Source organism: Typopeltis vanoorti, chromosome 23, assembly GCF_054136105.1.
Source record: "Typopeltis vanoorti isolate ZY-2024b chromosome 23, IOZ_Tvanoo_1.0, whole genome shotgun sequence".
Taxonomy (NCBI): Eukaryota; Metazoa; Arthropoda; class Arachnida; order Uropygi; family Thelyphonidae; genus Typopeltis; species Typopeltis vanoorti.
This window is the reverse complement of record NC_143571.1, coordinates 1,206,162-1,225,449: the sequence shown is the minus strand read 5'-3', so window position 1 is coordinate 1,225,449 and position 19,288 is coordinate 1,206,162. Positions and strand designations below refer to the sequence as shown.

The following is a 19,288-nucleotide window of genomic DNA, read 5'->3' as shown; positions in this document are numbered from 1 at the left end:
GCAATCACCTCTTGATTCTAAGAAAAACGCTGACCAGGAGGAAGAGTTTTAGTTCTGGTAAGAGGTAGAGGTCAGAGGGAGCCAAATGTGAGGAATATGGTAGATGTTATAACACTTTACAATGCAGATCCCTTAATTTTCCCTTCGTGGACAGGTGCATTGTCCTGATGAAAGATGATTTTTTTCTTCTGCAAACCGGGTCTTTTCTCACGAATATTTTTGTCCAGTCTGGTTAAAAGATCAGGATAATATTCCACTGTTATTGCTTTACCCTATTCAAGATAATTAATTTACAAAAATGCCTTTAGCATCCCGAAAGCATGACCATTCCTGATGGTCATGCTTTCGGGAAACCGACTTTGTTTTCTTTGGCGCTGAACACCGGCTTCTGTCCACTGTTTTGACTACTGTTTGGTTTCTGGTGTGTAATGGTGAATCCATGTCTCTTCCATAGTAATAAATCGATGCACAAAATCAGTTTTATTCTTGTTAAAGCGTTTCAAGCACTGTTCAGAGATTTTCATGCGAGTACGTTTTTGATCTGCTGTGAGCAGATCAAAAACAGAACAAAAACCTGCACCCATCTTGCGCAAAGTTTTCATTTGCAATTCTTCATGCAAAATATATCCTACATGTTCTTTTGAAAAACGCCTATAGTCTCAGCAATTTAACTCACTTTAACTCACCGGTCATATAGTGTCATATCTTGCACTTAATCAATGATTTATGGTGTTACACTTTTTTGGACGTCATTCAAGTGGATCATCTGCAAGGCTGGTACGGTCACCTTTAAAATCTGAAGCCCATTTCTTAATTGTCGAAAACAAAGGAGAAGAACGCACATAAACTTTTATGAAATTCAAATGAATTTATTTTGGCGTTAAAGCTTCTTTTACAAAGAATTGTGTAACCGCACGATACTCAATTTTATCCATTTCAAGGGATACAGACAAAACGTTTGCTTCAGACAGCTGTATCAAGAACAAACTACTTGATATTTCACATGAATGCTTATGACAGATGTACCAACTTAGAGAAAAAATCTCTTGCCGATAGTTTTGCCATCTATGGTCGAGGCTGGACACGTTTCAGACCACCCTCGATAAACTTCGACACTTATCGCCCATTAATACACTATGTAACGCCAATTTTTCAGAAGAATATCATCCAAGTTTCCAGAAACAGTAACCCTACTACCTCCGTATGAGATCGCTAACTCACTGATATTAAAGGAACATAACCTAATACACTTTAGAAAATAATAAATCGATTTTGATTTCTAGAATGTCCTTTCATTTGGAATGTAAGCAACAAATTACACTACAATTTAATTATAGATATTTAATTTAAATAATTATAGAGGCATATTAATATACCTCTAAGAATTTTGAATTCTTGGAATTGTCGCCATCCTTGATTTAAACTAAAAATAAAAATGACTAAAGCGTAGATCTTTATTTTTAATTATTATTGTTCTAGATATTGAAAATTATCTGCCTCATATATAAAGATAAGCATTCATTTTTTATTATTATATTTTAGATTTGATTTAAAATAAGGACAGATAATGTAAAAATGGTAAAATGTAGCAATCTCTAAATGAAAATCTGTGAACTGTGAACTAAACATTATCTTCTAAACTAATGCAAGTAATCTGTAAATTCATTTTTTTTTTTTTTTGCTAGGGAAGTGATGCCTGGTGCCACGAGTCCCCTTGGATTAAGCCTTACTTGGACCCTTTTCGCGGTAGGATTTTCGGTGAGGATTTTCTATTTTATGTGAATATATTGTATACATTCATAAAACGTTTAATTATAATTACCCACAGAAATGTGGGTATGTATACTTAATTAATTAAATAAATATTATCAACAATTAATAACAATCACTTCTAAAACTTAGAGATAGGTATACACTCTGTCTGATTACGATTAGGATAGAGGCGTAGGATTCTCAAGATTCCAAATACCTAATATAATACTGATGTTCTTCGATTCTAATAGTAGCAGAACGGCCAGTCTGTTTAAAGTAGCAAAGATGACGCGAACAGGTTACTTGACAAACATCAGGCTAGAATAGAGGTGATGATGTATCTTTGATACATAATCTTGATGTTAATATGGATAAGAAAGGTGACAACTTCAGGGCTTGTTTAAAGGTGGAATACAAATTATATCTGCGAAGGGTCCTTGCTATTTGTTCAGATGTTCCTTTAAGGTAGGTTATGCTGATCCTATTAACAGCAGATTGCAGTCTGGAAGGGGAATGATAATTATCAAATATTTTCTGTACCAAGGTCTCGCTGTATCCATTAAGTAATACAGTAAGGCTTATTTTATTTAATTCTTTTAATAAAAGAGACGTTCAATAGTGAAGTTGATTCGGGTATAAAAGGAGTTAATTTTATCTATAAATGAAGTAGTTCTGTTTTAGATGAGACCAAATTGCAAAGATATCATCGACAAAACGTTGCCAACTGTGAGGTTGAAGAGAAATTGTGTTAGAAATCCGATCCTCTAAATGCTATATAAAATAATCAGCCAAAGAAAGTGATATAGGACTACCTATCGCATACCCTCAATCTGCTGAAATAATAAATTATTTCAACATATCGAGATATCGTCAATTATTGAAATAATTTCTCGATGTCATCAGGGAAACACACTTCTAATAGCTGTAGCGTTTCTTGAAAGGATGTATTTGTAATCATTGAATCAAAGGAAACCGTCATTTCAGATTCTTGAAGATCTTCAATTTTTTTTCTTTAAAGATGAAAACAATTTTCATATTATTATTATTATTATTATTATTATTATTATTATTATTATTATTATTATTATTATTATTATTATTATATAATATTATTATAATGTAGAGGGCGCCTTAGCAGCAAGCAGTCACAAGCACGCTATTTCGATGCTCCCATATTTTAAGTTGCAAAGTAGATCTTTTCTTGTGAATTAAAATTTAAAGTACATCAGTGAACTCCGTTCTTCAAGACGAACATATAGATGTAAAAACTGTAAGTATCTGTTAAGTAACAAGTAAAATATAAGTATTCAAAGTTCGAAGTATACGTTGGTCAACTACGCGAGAAGAGAACAAAGGAAGACGCCATATTAGAAAATACAGCAAGATCGTCAAACAAGAAGTATGAAGTGCTACAAATGCCAAGAAGACCTAACGGGGGAAGAAAACCACGTAACATGTAGGAACTGCCAAAGAAACATGCATTTTGTATGTTCAGGATTGTCCGAGACTACCTGGCAGCGAAAATCAAACAAAAATCGTGACGAGTGGAAGTGTCCCCATTGCAGAGATAACAAGGGAACGTCGCCTTCGACCGCAGGCGGAAAACAGCCAACGCAGAAAACAACCGCAGGCAGTAAACAGCTATCAACAACAGAGGGAATTAAAAACAAAGAAAACAACAACGGAAACCCAGGTGAGCCATCTTTAAATGCATTACTTGAAAATAGATTACAACCTAAAAGACTGTTTAATGGTTTTTGTTGGAGAACTATTTAAAAAACATACCGCACAAATTACAGAAAAATTTAACCAATACGAGGCATTTATTAAATTTAATAATAACTCGATAGAAGATATGTTACAGACCGTTAGAGAAATTAAAAACTGCGCCAAAGAGCTAACTGAACGACAGCATAATTTAATTAAAGAGACAACGGACCTACGGCAAGAACTAAACTCTCTAAATCAACAGTACGAGCTCTCAAACCAACAGCAGCACAAAAAATAACCTCTTCATAAATGGTCTCCCAGAAATAGCTATGGAACCTCTAACAGACACTGTAATACAACTAAGCCAAAAAATCGGCTCCCCCATTGAACCAAGAGATATCCAGTCAGTGCATCGGTTACCACAAAAAAGGAAAAGAGAAAATAATATCCGTCCTTCTCCTGTCGTAGTGCGACTCACCAACAGCCTAACAAAAACTACACTTATAAAAGCTAGCAGGATTAAAAATCCCGTAGTAAAGGATCTGAAAGGAGACCACGACAACACCCCAATATACTTGTCTGAATACCTTACTTCACACTATCAGAAAATATTCTACCAAGCAAGGAAAGTAAAAACAGAAAACAATTACCAGTTTATATGGATAAGAGACAGCAAAATATTCCTTAGAAAGACACAAGACTCAAAACCAATCGAAATAAAATCCGTAAATGACCTCAACAGGCTGTCACATTGAAAGGAATATTGACAACTCGTAAAGAGGGACCAGCACCCCAACCAACATGAATGCACACCATCAAGCAGACGTAATCACTCCGGAACATGATAATTGCCACATTCTGAAATCAATATCAGAATGGAAACAACTGACAATCCCCAAAAAAGAACTATCTGTTCAACACATCAACATCAGAAGCATTCAAAAATACTGGCTGACCCTGCAAGCTTATTTGAAGGAAGATATAGACGAAATAGACATTTTAATACTGACTAAAGTATCTACGACAAACGAAGAGGCATCCTCCTACCAAATGCCACACTTCCAACAACACAAACACTGCAGACAAACAAAACGAGGCGGTGGTATAATAATATTTACCAAACATAAACTAGAAGTAACAGAAATAAACTATAAATTAGAATACGCAGAAAACATATGCATCGAAATTAAAAACATCAAACAAGAAAACTCCCTGATATTAAACGCAATATACAGACCACCCAACTTAAGCACCACAAAATTCCTAGAAGAACTAAACAGATGGCTTTCAGCCACGAAAGTAGGCACCTCAAAATACTTGATAATAATAGGAGACATTAATATAAACATTAGGAACATAAATAACAACACAGAACAATACCTAGACCTATTATCGGCATATAACATAACCCCATACACGAGAAGAGATAGTCGGAAACACAACAACCTCAACCTGCATTGATCATATAAATATAAGGGCCCCTCCAAACAGCCACACAGCAGCCGTCATAACATGCAAACTAGCAGACCATTATTTCACAGCATTGCAGTTACACACTGAACCAGAACCCATAAATATCACTGAGACTACAAAACAGTATCACAGCATTGTAAACGAAGCAATAGTGAACGATGAAATCAGAAAAACAGACTGGATGCAGATAGCATCTTTAGACTCTGCTGAAGCTGTATATAATAATCTTAAACTTGCATTTAACAAAATATACAACAAAGCATTAACAAAAATAAAAATACGCCCCCAAACGAAACAAAATCCATGGATAACAGACAACATACTAACAGACATACAAAGAAAAGATGCCCTATGGAAACAACTTAAGAAGTCACCGAACAATATCGCTTTAAAAGCTGAATACAAAAGAAAACGGAATCTCCTAACAACCCAGATTCGAACGGCAAAAAGAAACTATTACAGCAAGAAATTAACAACAGCACAGAATGACATAAAGGAAACTTGGCACCTGATTAATGAAATGCTGGACAATATACACATAACCACTGCCTCAGAAACAATAAAACACAGCTTTGCCTGCGACCCCAAATCCCTTAAACTGTTGGCAAACAACTTTAATCAGCACTTCGTGAACTCTGTCCAAAAGCTACAAGAAACAACCTTTCCTCACACATACGAACATTCTCCACTAGGTCCACGAGCAACCCAGTCGATGTGGTTCCCCACAGTAACAAAAGAAGAACTATCACTGGCAATTCAACAAATTAATCGTAACAAAGGACCGGGGATAGACGGAATCAGACCAAAAGACATCAAGAAACACTCAACCGACCTACTTCCAGTTATACAAAAACTGTTAAATAAAATCTTCGAAACGGGACACATACCTGAAACACTGAAGACTGCATTAATCACACCCATACACAAACAGGGAAAAAGAAACATAATAAGTAATTACAGACCTATCGCCACGCTGCCTGTAATCAAACCAAATCATGGAGCGCATTGTATATCAGAAACTCTCCACATACGTTGAAAAATTTCAAATCATACCCAAAACACAATATGGCTTTCAAAAAAATAAAGGAACAGCAACACTCCTGGAAGATTTCACAGATCTAATAAACGCTGCATTGGATAAAAACAGAATAACATTAGTGGTATTCATTGACCTAACAAAAGCATTTGACACACTAACACATAAAACCTTGTTAACGAAACTTACCCATATCGGAATTGGAGGTCGTCTACTCCAGTGGTTTAAAGCATACACGAAAAACAGAAGGCACATCACACGTATAGGATCAGCACACATCAAAGAGGTACATGTAACCTGTGGAGTACCGCAAGTAGCTGTCCTATCTCCCATTCTATTTAACATATACACACACGACATAAGCCAACTCCCCCTAAAAAGTAAAATCTTCCAGTATGCAGACGACACTGCCATAGTATTCATTCACATCACTGCAAAAATCGCTTACAAAAATATGCAACACGACATCAATCAAATCACTAACTGGTTAACCGAAAACGGCATATATATAAACCCTGGAAAAACAAAGCTAATGATATTCAAAAACCCCCAAACCCTGCCCATAGAAACTAAATATCTCACTATCAAACATTCATCCTCCTATACACAAAGTGCAGAACCTAAAATCACAACCATCACACAGGTGAAAACAACACGCTACCTTGGACTTCACTTCGATGCAGATCAAAGTTGGAATAGCCATACAAACTACCTACATACCAAGCTTAGGATAATAGCAAGCAAACTATACAGATTAAAAGACATTGCCCCAACCCACATAAAAATACTAATCTATAAAGCATTATGTGAAAACATTTTAAGATATGCAATCACATCATGCGCAGACTACAGACTTAACAGGCCACAATGGTTGCAAGATAAAATGATAAAACTGATATTCTGGGAACAACCCACTCTTATGCAGGAAGCATGGACAAAACACAAAATATTTAAGGTGAAACACTTACGCCACTACACACTCATGTTAAAACACTACTACAGCCCAATATATAGAGTAACCAGAACAATATATCAAATAACAAGACCACAGTCAACAAACTACATAACATATAAGTACAACAATCACCACGGCAAAGCCACCCGAAACTTCTACGTACCTGACATGATAAACAAACTGCCGTTCGACAACAGAAACCTAGGAACATACAGAGAGCTGAAACAGGCACTATATAAATATTATAGCGAGAATGAAAATTAGAGCAATTCCTGTTTCTCTCTCCCCCACCACACATACACACACACACAAACCACGACAACCCCCCTCTCAAAAACCACCACTACAGGAACACAAAGAAACAAACACACCATGTCTAAATCCAACCCTATTTGCACAAAAAAAAAAAAAAGTTAAACTGTAATAGCAGTCGAAGTCTTTCAAGCACGTACCAACAAACAGTAAAATCAACACCTGGCTTGTGACCACTATAGGAACACAACCATGAAACCACCACCCTCTGTCATCTATTATCTTCCTCAGATAAGCTCCTAAGCTTCGAGGAAGAAAATTACTAAGTTGCAAGTATCTGCTATACACACTTGTAATGCGTTATAAATATTATATACATATAATTACTACAGCAACTATGTATGCAATTCATCTGAGACATAAAAAAAAAAAATTCTGTATAATCCTTATTGTAAATACTGTAAATATTATTATTGTATGTAACTTATACTGAGACATAAAAAAAATAAAAATAATAATAATAATAATTATTATTATTATTACGGTGTCTCCATGGAGTCAAAAGACTCATCGCGGGAGACCCCACATTGACACACTAACCATTATTTACACAATACCTATCATATGTCTCCTTAAATTCATTCACAGACGAAGCATCCACAACCACTTCTGGCAACGCACTCTTAAATAATCTCCAGGGATGGCCTCTCGTTCTCTCTCTCCCTTCCTGAGCTGGTCTTAAAATGTCATCAGTATCAATCCTATAAAACCCCTTTAATAATTTATATGCCTCTATCATATCTCCTCTCTTACGTCTATCAGCTAATTTTTGGAGCCCACTGATCTTCATTCTATCCGGGTAGGGAACATCCCACAGACCTGCAAATCTTTGTAACTCGCCTCTGAATCCGCTCCACCATTTCTTCATCAACAAGAAATCCAGGTGACCAGATCTGTGCACAGTAGTCCAAATGCGGTCTTATTAATGCCTTATAAAGTGGAACAATAACCTCCTTATCCCTGCTTGTCAGTGTGTTCTATAACAACCATGTAATTTGATGTGATGTTTTGGCAATCTTCGCAATATGCCCTTTAAACTTAAGTTCTCTGTCCACAATGACTCCCTTGCCTCGTCAACTTCTTGCAGTTCAGTTCCGTGAATATAGTAGACAGCATATAATCTCATTCTCCCGAAGTGCAGCATCTTACACTTATCCACGTTAAACTGACAGCCATTTACTTTAGTCCATACCGTCAGCCTATTTAAGTCATACTGCAAGATATCTCATCTGAATTGACTATCGCTCTTCCTAATTTTGCATCATCAGCAAATAAGTGGATATTTCCTTTCAAAGTATTCCCAATATCACTGATGTACAAATTAAACAATAGAGGACTAAGCACTGAGCCTTGAGGTACACCACTAGTCACTTGTCTTTTCCTGGACTCAGCTCTTCCATATACCACTGTTTGATATCTATCCACTAGCCATCCCCTAATCCAGTGGTGTTCAATCTTTTTTACTACGCGAGCTACTTTTCTTATAAAAAGTTATTCATTGTTAATTATTTTAATACAAAAATATTTGTATTAAAATCAATACAATAATACAAAAAAAAAAAAAAAAAAAAAAAATATATATATATATATATATATATATATATATTGGAATAAAATATTTATTTCTCTATTTTGGAAAACCAAAGTTAGAAAAAACAACAAATTGATTACAAACTCACAAGTTACAGGAAATGCTGGTTGATTAAAAAAAAAAAAAAAAAAAAAAAAAACATTATTGTGAAATTTGGCATTGTTTGGACCTCACAATATTTTCATAGCCAAGTTGATATGAAGAAGTGGCCAATCATAGACAATCATCCAAATTATCATTTGTAATTTGGTTTTTGAATTGATTTTTTTATGACGGTCATATTTGAAAAAGCGGATTCTGATAAGTATGTCGATCCGAAACAGGGCAGAATTTTTCGCGCAATATCAGTTAATATTGGTAATTTTTCATGTGCATACTTCCAAATTACTTCATTGTTTATTGATTCTAAATGTAAACTATTCTGAATGTTTATTATCTCAAGTTCTACTTCAGCTTGGTTTATATCAAACAGCCCACTAATTTTATTTGAAATTTCTGTGATGTTGAAGTTTTCTTGAAATGGATTATTGATAAAAGGTACAATCATTTCAGTTTTATTAAAATCTTTAAATCTTGAATTTATTTCTTGCTCAACTAATTCTATTTCACGAATAAATTCTTTTAAATCATAGCGAAGCATTTTTTGATTTTGCTCACAAAATGTTAATAAATATGGGAGATGTCTAAATTCGCGGTCATTTATATTTTTCTTTAATAAAAGTAAGTATTGTTGGAAAGTTTTTATTGAACTTAACATGTCAATTAAATTTTTATCTCTATCTTTTAACTCTAAATTTAAATTGTTTAATTTGGTACAGAAATCTACTAAAAATGATAAGTGTAACAACCATCTTTTATCACTCAATTGTGGATAAATATCTTCTTTTTCATCAAGAAAAAATTTTATATCGTTAATTAATACAAGAACTATTTCTAAAAATTGACTTCTGCTGAGCCAGCGAACATTATTGTGCAATAGAAGTTCCCTATCATCATCTGCCTGTAATTTAAATAACCGCCGTTGCAGGGCTTTTCCTCGAACAGAATTTACAATTTTAAATGTAATATCCAAAACATCTTTTGTGTTTAATCTTTTACTACACAGTACTTGTTGGTGGATAATACAGTGGTACGTTAAAAAATCTGGACATCTGTCATCGTTTTTACATAATGAAACGAAGCCTGATTTATTACCTATCATTGCAAGAGCACCATCAGTAGTAATAGACACAAGTTTAAAAAGCGGAAGTTTGTGTTGTTTCACAAATTCATCAAATGCCGAAAAAATGTCTTCTCCCCTAGTCCTTCCCAATAATGGTATAATTTTCAAAAGTTCTTCTTTACTTGAATAATCTTGAAATACCATGCGAATAAATACCATTAACTGAGCAATATCAGTGAAGTCGTTTGATTCATCAAATTGTAATGAAAACGCAACACACTGGTGAATGTCTACATTAACCTGGCCTGGAAACTTTTCTCCGGCAATTGGAACTCTTCCTTTTGGCAATTTGAAACCTTGTCTGCGGCCTAGAAGTAGTCTCTCTCTCTAGTGACGTCTTGAACCGAGAAACTCCTCTCTCAAGCAACGTGGATCCGAGCAGTCTCTCTGACTGCGACTCTGGACTGGGCAGCCTCCTCTCTGACTGCAATTCTGGAACCGAGACCCCTTCTGCTTGCTTCAGTCCCTTTTTATTAGGTCTCCTCTGAGACCTCGCATGAAGTTTGGCAACCCCCAAAGAATCGGTAAGAGTCTTTCATCTTACGTTTCAAGTTCGGCACGCATTTTGTTCTCCTCCGCTTTCTTTTGATTGTAAGTTGCTGGCCATCGGAAAGTTGTTTGAACTCTTTCTGACTGACTTCGGAGATGTTTACGCTTAGAGCCTGCAAGCCTTTCTCATACATACTAGTTTCAATAACAATCTTTCTAATGCCGCCATGTACCGCTTCGGCGACAAAAATTGCCTTTGTTTTTAACACTCTAACATATTCTTATAAAAGCAGTATATACAGTTAGCTTCAAAAGAGTTATTTACAAAAACATCTAATACAAACTATACCGAGACAAACAAGTTTATTTTTTACAACATTCACATGGGGCTTAACCTAAGTAAAAAATTGATGTAATGTGCTTGGGAATATTTAATATTTAAGCTACAATCGAGTTTTTACACTTTGCTTATAATCGTATTCACTCAGCTCGCTGTTTGACTTCCACTGATCCAAATTAATTCATTTACCCGGAATTATAAGAAAATTACTGATTTGACAATTTTAACGAAAAATAAATAACCAATAGCAATACACTTTAAGCGAATTAAAAATAATACAAAATAATGATAAATAAAATATTATGTTTTCAGTTTTAATTAAATTTGTAAGTAAGGAGGAATACACAAGAGATCGACCAAAAATCGCTCCGCGATCGACGGGTTGAACAACCTGCCCTAATCCAAATCACCAGCTTCGGATCCATACCCATTTGCTCTAATTTATGCAACAGAGTTCTGTGTGGAATCTTGTCGAATGCCTTTGCAAAGTCCAGCAGTATCACTGAGTAAGGATTTGTTTTATCCAACTCCTCTGTTACTTTATTATAGGAAGTAAACAAGTTACTGAGGCAAGACCTACCTTTCACAAAACCATGTTGCCCATTATAAAGTATCATATTGCTGTCCACCCAATCCTGAATTCTAATTTTTACCAATTTCTCGAAAGCTTTAAGCACCACTCCAGATATATTGATCGGTCTATAATTTGCAACCTCAGTCTTGGATCCTCAATTGTGCAGTGGAATTATTTCCCCCTCTTTCCACTCAGTTCTGGTAAAGTACCAATACTTTACCAGAACTGAGGCTTAAATTAAACAGCCTGGTTAGAGTAGGTGCTAATTCTCTTGCACATTCTCGTAACACATGGGCCGATATGCCATCCAACCCAATGTAAGTGTTAGCATTAAGGTTCTGTAATATATTAAGCATCTCTATTTTTGTCTATCTCTAGACTCTCATCAGTCAATGACTCATTCAGCACCGCGCTATCACAACCACGATGGTACACATTTGCAAAATGATCACTAAGCAACTCAGCTATTTGATTTGCTTCTGTTATTTCTCTACCATCAACACTTTTTAAAGTAATCTTTCCATGGTTATTCTTCCTTTTACTTGCCACATAGCGAAAGAACTCCTTAGGGTTTCTTTTGGATTAATCAGCTAGCTTCCTCTCATAATTAGCTTTGGCTTCCTTACCATACAGGTTACTCTCTTTGCTTGTACCTTGTACTGCTCATGGGAACACTCATCACCTTTTTCTTTATACTGCCTCCACAACCTTTTCTTTATTTACAACTCTTGCTTAATAATATTATTCATCCATCTTACTCCTACTTGATATATCCTTCTACCTCTGGGAATAAAGTGTGATACAGCTTTCTTTAAATACTGCTTGACAATCTCCCATGCATCATCAACATCTCTCCCCTTCAAATTCTCATGCCATTGCACTGCTGAAAGCTAACTTCTCAGCTTGTCATAATCACCAGCCTTGTAATTCCACATATACCCCTTCTTAATAGAATATTCAGCACATCTTACAATCTCCCAGGTCAAGACCACACGATCGCTTTCCCCAAGTGAAGACATTGTAACTAAATTACTTATTGATATGTTCTCCGGTGTGATGACCAGATCTAACACTCTAGAATCCCTTGTCCCTTCTATTACATGCTGTCTCAGGTAGTTATCTCTTAGCAACTGTATAAACTCCATTTCCTTTGTTCCTTGTGACCATTCCTTCTCACATCTATGTCCCCAAAGTTAAAATCCCTCATAATAATTACTCGACCATCACTCACCGTGCTAATTTGCCAATACATACTATCTACATTCTCCCTTATACCCCTTGGATTACAGCAACAACCAATTACATATTTCGCCCTGTTCATCTCTATCTCACACCAAACAGCCTCGAATGAACTGCCCTCTACATACCCGTCACCTTGAGGCATCTCTACCTTTTTTGGCCGTAACGCTTCGCCTGTCATTAGTAAAACCCCTTCCCACATTCTGTCACCTCTGTCCTGCCTGAAAATACTGTACCCCTTACATTCAACCCCTATAACTATATTATTCTTAGTTAACCAAGTCTCACTAAATCCCATAATTTTTGGCCAAGTTGTACTAAGTAATGACAAAAATTCTTTGCATTTATTCCGAATACTTCGAGCATTAGTATACATACACTGCAACACCCCATTCCTCTTATAATCTCCCAGTGTGTGTTAATTACCCCACTCTGTATACTGTTAATTTTCTGCTAACAATTAATCCCAAATTCATAGCGATTAATGGCATTAGTACTATTTACAGCTGAATCTATCACCTGCCTCCCTAGCAAATCACATTTCCCTATTTTTAAGAGGTGGTTTTTGAATAAAATATTTTAGAAGCCATGAAAGATATTTTGCCAGATAATAAGTAGCAGATCCTATGCAATCAATTAATGGACGTAATGGATGACCCGATTTGTGTACTTTTAAGAAGGCCATAAATGCGTGTAGGACTATCATGAATCGCATCTTTTCAGTAGTATTAGTATTTAAAGAATATAACAATTTAACAATTTATTTAATTTGTTTAGGATCAGCGTAACGATCGGAGAGCTTGTAATTCAGGTAAAGAAATATTCAGAGGAAGAGGTTTAGCTTTATACAAAATCTGTGCACAGATTTTGCACAGATATATACAAAATCTGTGCGATCTCAGACTTTATCTTATTAGTAATTTGTACGTAATTTCCTCATATATTTTTCTACACTTACCATAAAGTCTTAATGAGAGAAACGACGAAGTGTTACAGCAACAGTTGACTCTGTGATTTATGTGCCTCCAATTTTGGTATCCTAAATATCATTATTTAAGGAATTATTGCTATAACTTTTAAATAACTTCTAAATTAATTTTGTGTTACATATAAAATTGTTTAGACAAAAATTGTTACGAAATTTACGTAGAAAGCATATTCAACTGTAAGCACATGAAATAAACCACCCCATCAGTCTGCAAGTATTCGGAAAAGGTGCTAACAAAAATGTTGTGACTCCACTCTCTCTCTCTCTCTCTCTCTCTCTCTCTCTTTCTCTCTCTCTCTCTCAACAAACAAAACCTATTTTAGTAAGTTATGGAATTCTATCTTATATGTATCCCTGAATGATAAATACAGGGTTTTGAAAATATATTTTAAAATTAAAGAAAAATTAAACAATATCGGAAATTTGTTTCATTTGTTATTGTTTAAGTAAACAATTAAACAATAACGGAAGAGTGTGATGTTAATCAAAATGGTTATTTTTATTTTCTATTTTTGAATTTTTTTCGTTCTTTACAGAGGAAACAATGGGAAAAAAGAGAGAATTCACAACTTCCAAAAACTCCTTATTTTATAAAAGGAGGTGCCAATGTGTTTTGTCATACATTTTTTAATGTTGTTGAGGTATGTATTTCAAGAAATATTCTCTTCTCTTCACAATCTTCTAATTCTTCCAATCTGTTCTTCCTTCTTCCTATCTAATTGTTATATTCAATTAGGTTATAACTTTACAATTAAAATTTTTAAAAAGGATTTAAAAGCAAAAAAAAAGGTAAACAAGAGTGCTGTCATATCTTTATGCAAATGTATGTAAAATACGTAATAAACATAATTAAAAATTTTCACGGCACATTCAACCAAAAAATAAGTAGAATTTTATTCAAAGACTCCAATATATTTCATCCACACATTTCATCATGTGATCATCATCGGGGAGACAGACCGTAACTACATTCAGTAGTTATGGTCTTATAAAGCATGAATCATGAAGCATATGTTCACTTTCTCGTGTCTTGGTCTCAGCTAAAGTACATGATTACATTATTAGAGTTCAAATGAACTGTAAAAGCTGTTATAAGAAAAATACATTCAAATTTTCACTTGCCGAAATGGAGAATCTTTTTATCTGATTCCAAAGAACTCTGCTCTGCCTAGTGTCAATAGTATGAAGAGCAAGGCCAGACTTTTTGGTTTTCAAAATTGTGATTCCAAAATTATATTCTTCGATTCTAACCAAAATAGAACTGTTTGTCTGTCCAAATGAGCAAAGATGGTATGAGAAGGCTGCCCGATAGGCTCATGGTAATAAAAGAGATCGTAGTGTATCCTTTGCAGATGGTACGAAGGAACACACTGTTTCTGAGCTGGTTTAAAGGAAGTGTATAGACTGATTTTACGAAGAGTCCGTGATATTTATTCGGAGGTACCTTTAAGGTAATCTATTGAAATTCTATTCACATCGGATTATAATCTGATTGAAGAATGATAATAATCAATAATTTTTGGATGGTAGGTTGCTGTATTCATTAAACATCAAATTGCTTTTAATTTTAATCATTTCGTCTAACAAAAGGGAATCATAACAGCACATGTGCACCATGTACATGCTATCGATAATAACCATCTTCTGTTATAAATGATGATGTTCAGTAAATATAAATATCAAAGAGTTGTTTTTCTAGATGGTTCGTAAAATAGTCACCTAAGGTTGGTGAGATAGAACTGCCCGTTGCTGTTCCTTCGATCTGTTTGAACAACTGATTACGCCATGCAAAATAGCCTGCATTGGTGGGAATTTTAACAGGCTAACAATGTCTTCTTGGAAATAATAGTGTAAAACGGAAACGTCCCTTGCAGTGGTGTGTTGGTGAATCATCAAACAAAACCATAATCTCGTTATTAGACAAACACAGATCGTAGAATCTGTTTTTCTTTTAATATAAGAGCCAGTGTGGCCAATGAGATTCAGAAGATGAATCACACATAGAATATTTTAGAGGTGCAGCCTGTGTAGATGAAATCCTTACTAATTTCACTCTGGTTCTAGTTATACATCTGATGAAAAATGAAAATCTGCATTTCAAGGGATAATTCTCCCTCCTGTTCTTCGTATAAAACAAGATGAAATCGTTCTAATTCTTGCTTTATACGAAGAACAGGAGGGAGAATTATCTCTTGAAATGCAAAATATAAAAATTCGGATTATAGAATAAAACAGTTGGTTGGTGTAACGTAGGTAGTATCCCGATAATTTTAAAGCAATAAATTTACCATATTCTGTAAGACGAAGAGAAGGCATTGAAGTCCCTAAGGCAGCAGTTCAGTTCTCAGACCTTTTTCTGATACTTGCACCACAAAAACCCAAACTAAAAATTTTTGGTACCACTTATTAAAATATCTATTTTATTAAAATATGTGCAAATGCACTATAAAATACTTTATTGACATGATGATACAATATCACTGTAATTAAATGCAATAAATCTGTAGAAAATGAACAAATATTAACAAAAGTAAATGAATTAATGTAAGCTTTAAAATCTTTTTACAGTAGTTAGCACCTTTATACTAGTTTTATTTGAATTAATTTCAAACGTAATGCTGAGTCGAAACAAAGAAGGCCCACGATTCCAGAAAAAGACACGATAATCGGGATGCGAGGGACAGCAATTTTGTGGTCTCCAGTTATGGAAACATTTGTCACAACGAATTTTATTTCACCAGAAAACGTAACCGTAATATTGTACTGGCAAGAATTACAATGCGTAGTAAAAACGTTTTCCAGGAAGAAATAGAAAACAACGCCAGATAAGACTTGCTCGCGATTTTAAGATTTCTGTCCAATATATACGTTTATCTTCTCACTCGGAAGTAGAACAAACAAAATATTTGAAAATCAACACATTTGTCAACTCCTGCCATGTTGAAAAAAGATAGATAAAACATGCAAATATATATTTTAGAGGGCGGGGAAGATTTTCAATATTTATTTTTATAATTTCATTAACTTACAAAATCCGACCGTCCGTTATACACATATCATCAAATCATCAAATATTTTTCAACGTATCACCAATTACGTGTACTGTTGGTTAAATCTGGTTTATGAAATACTGTGTCGCTCGCAGTCACATTCCTGCTTCCATTTTCTAAATTGAACAGTAACTTGTATAATTAGCGTTACGCTCTAAGATCAAAGGCTAACTATGAACTCCAAATTTTTCTATTTAGGGATGATCATAAAATAGTTGCCGCCATTGCGTGTAAGAAAAAACATTCCCTCCGATGCATACATTCCTCGATGTATTGCATTATTCATGTTCACTGAGATATATTCATTTTGACACCGCTCTATGCATGCAGAATAGCTGAAATCGCTGGTGTATCATGAGGGGTAGAGAAGTGGGTTGTTATTTATTTAAATTCTCATATTCATGTCTGCGTAGCAGAACAATAGTAAACAACTTTTAGCATGAAAAATCACAAAATCTTACTTCAAAACATTTTATTAAGGTGGGAAATCATCCATAATCTACTAGCGGATTCCTGAGATTCTTACTTTGGAGTACAAAATAAAATAAAATAAAATAAAAATAAATAAAAAATAGAAAATGAAATAATTCATGAAATAATTTTGTTTGCAATTATTAATGCAAACAAAAATCAGTTATTTACAAATAAATTTTACAGATATTTGACATTGTTCTCAATAATTTATTATCAAAGTTTGGTAACTAAATCCGACCGTTTAAATTATGATTTTCAAATTAATTATTAATATTTTCTTAAATTTAAACGTTTGAATAAGATAAAATTGATATTATAACATTCAGAATAGTTTGAGATTAAAATGAATGACAGTATAATTGACATTCGTTTTATAAAACGAATATTTTATGATATTTTACGATATTACGATTCATATTTTACGAATATTTTAAAACGAGAATTGTATATATAAAATGAATAAATATCAATTTAATTTTAGTAAGAACTATAATCAATAACTTCATTTGTACTTCTTTTAAATAATATTTAATAGGCAATAGTATTACAAAAATTACATAAACACGATTTCATTAATGGTTGCGTTAGTTTATCTCGTTAAGTATGTGAAGCTCGATCCCCGCACAACCAGCCCCATTTCTGTAACCACCTCGAACTTCCAGTCAAAAGCAGTGATTTAAGAGGATAAATCACCTCTCCTCTTCAGCAATGGCAACCATCTTCAGGGTTTTCCATAGTTGAAGAAAATTGCATTTAATCTTAGTGATAAGCAACCATCTTCTCTCTCTCTGACTCACTGACTGAGTTGGTAGACGATTTCTAATTAAGGTTTTATGACACTCTTAACTAGACAAGCCGAACCACCCCAATTCGCCCGGAACAAGTGTCTTTTGCTCCTCCATATCATATTCTACAATCATTCTCATAGATGTGTGTTTATAGCTTAGGGATCTCCTTAAAGGAGCTTTGCTACCCAGTCACAGTGAATTTAAAATTCTCCATTTCTTTGCAACATTAACCCCATAGAAATTTATTTTATTTATTATTTTTTCCAAACCTGATGAATATAACATATAACTCTAGATAAATGGAACAGAGATATTTCTCTCTGTGTCATCTATCCGCTCTCATAAACAGTACACAACATCAAAATTTAAAACCTGAGTATCATAATTTAAATAAAATAAATTGTCTAAAACAATGAGTTTAGCAAGTATCAGAATACTCGAATCTTGTGCTGCCTAATTGTCGAATATTAAAATTTCTGGAAGAATATTGTGACTGTTTTTTTAAATTCACTTATATTACAAATTACAATAGCTTTATGGTGGCTTGCATTCGTTCCTTCACTAGAATTTCTACTGATCCTTGCTTATGGAACAGATGAAGACGTTCTGCATTTTCTTCTGATGATTTTCTCAAAAACAATTTACAGAATTTAAATTCGAATTTAAATCCGTACTGTGCGAAAGAAAACGTATCCGCCATCATATACATAAATAGGCAGTTTGTGTTGTCGCTGTACACCCAATTTTAAGATTTATCCACAGTTTTTAAGACGTGCACTACCTCATATTTAGTATTTTATCTAGTTTTGATTAAGGTGTTTTGATTATTTTATGTATGCGCTGCTCTCCATGATCCCTTTTAAAGGATAATTTAAATGTATTGATACCAGATCAGATTAACCATTGAAATCGATACAAAATTAATAACGGAAAAAACTCACGTAAAAAGATTATTTAATAGTAAAATTTTTGCCTGTATGTCACAGGCATCTTCAGTACATTAAGCTCAAATTAAACAAAAACTGACAATTCCAAAAAGCACCACCTAAGTAGCTGGTGTAAGATAACTAAAAAGGTCAATAACTTTCCTAAAAATAAAATAAAATAAAATAAAAATAAAAATAATAATAATAAAAAAATCAATACAATAAAAGGTTAGGAAAGGTTAGCTGATTTGTAAAGTACTATCTCCCATAAAGGGTATAGACGTAAGCCGTCGGATCTGTTTAAGTTAGGAGAATGAAGTAGAGTTTCACATATTTCTTTATAAAGGCGTTCCATGAGAAACTGATTTT

General features: G+C 34.1%; 1 protein-coding gene across 2 annotated transcripts in view; it reads left to right on the top strand.

Annotated features, from left to right (window-relative positions):
- The window catches only part of LOC150093565 (uncharacterized), a 172,118-nt gene that overhangs the window by 71,834 nt on the left and 80,996 nt on the right, over window positions 1-19,288 (top strand). For both annotated transcript variants that reach the window (XM_090412756.1, XM_090412755.1), the window contains 2 exons: window positions 1,686-1,758; window positions 14,218-14,322. In XM_090412756.1, the coding sequence (XP_090268882.1) occupies window positions 1,686-1,758; window positions 14,218-14,322 (178 nt within the window). The remainder of the gene's footprint in view (window positions 1-1,685; window positions 1,759-14,217; window positions 14,323-19,288) is intronic.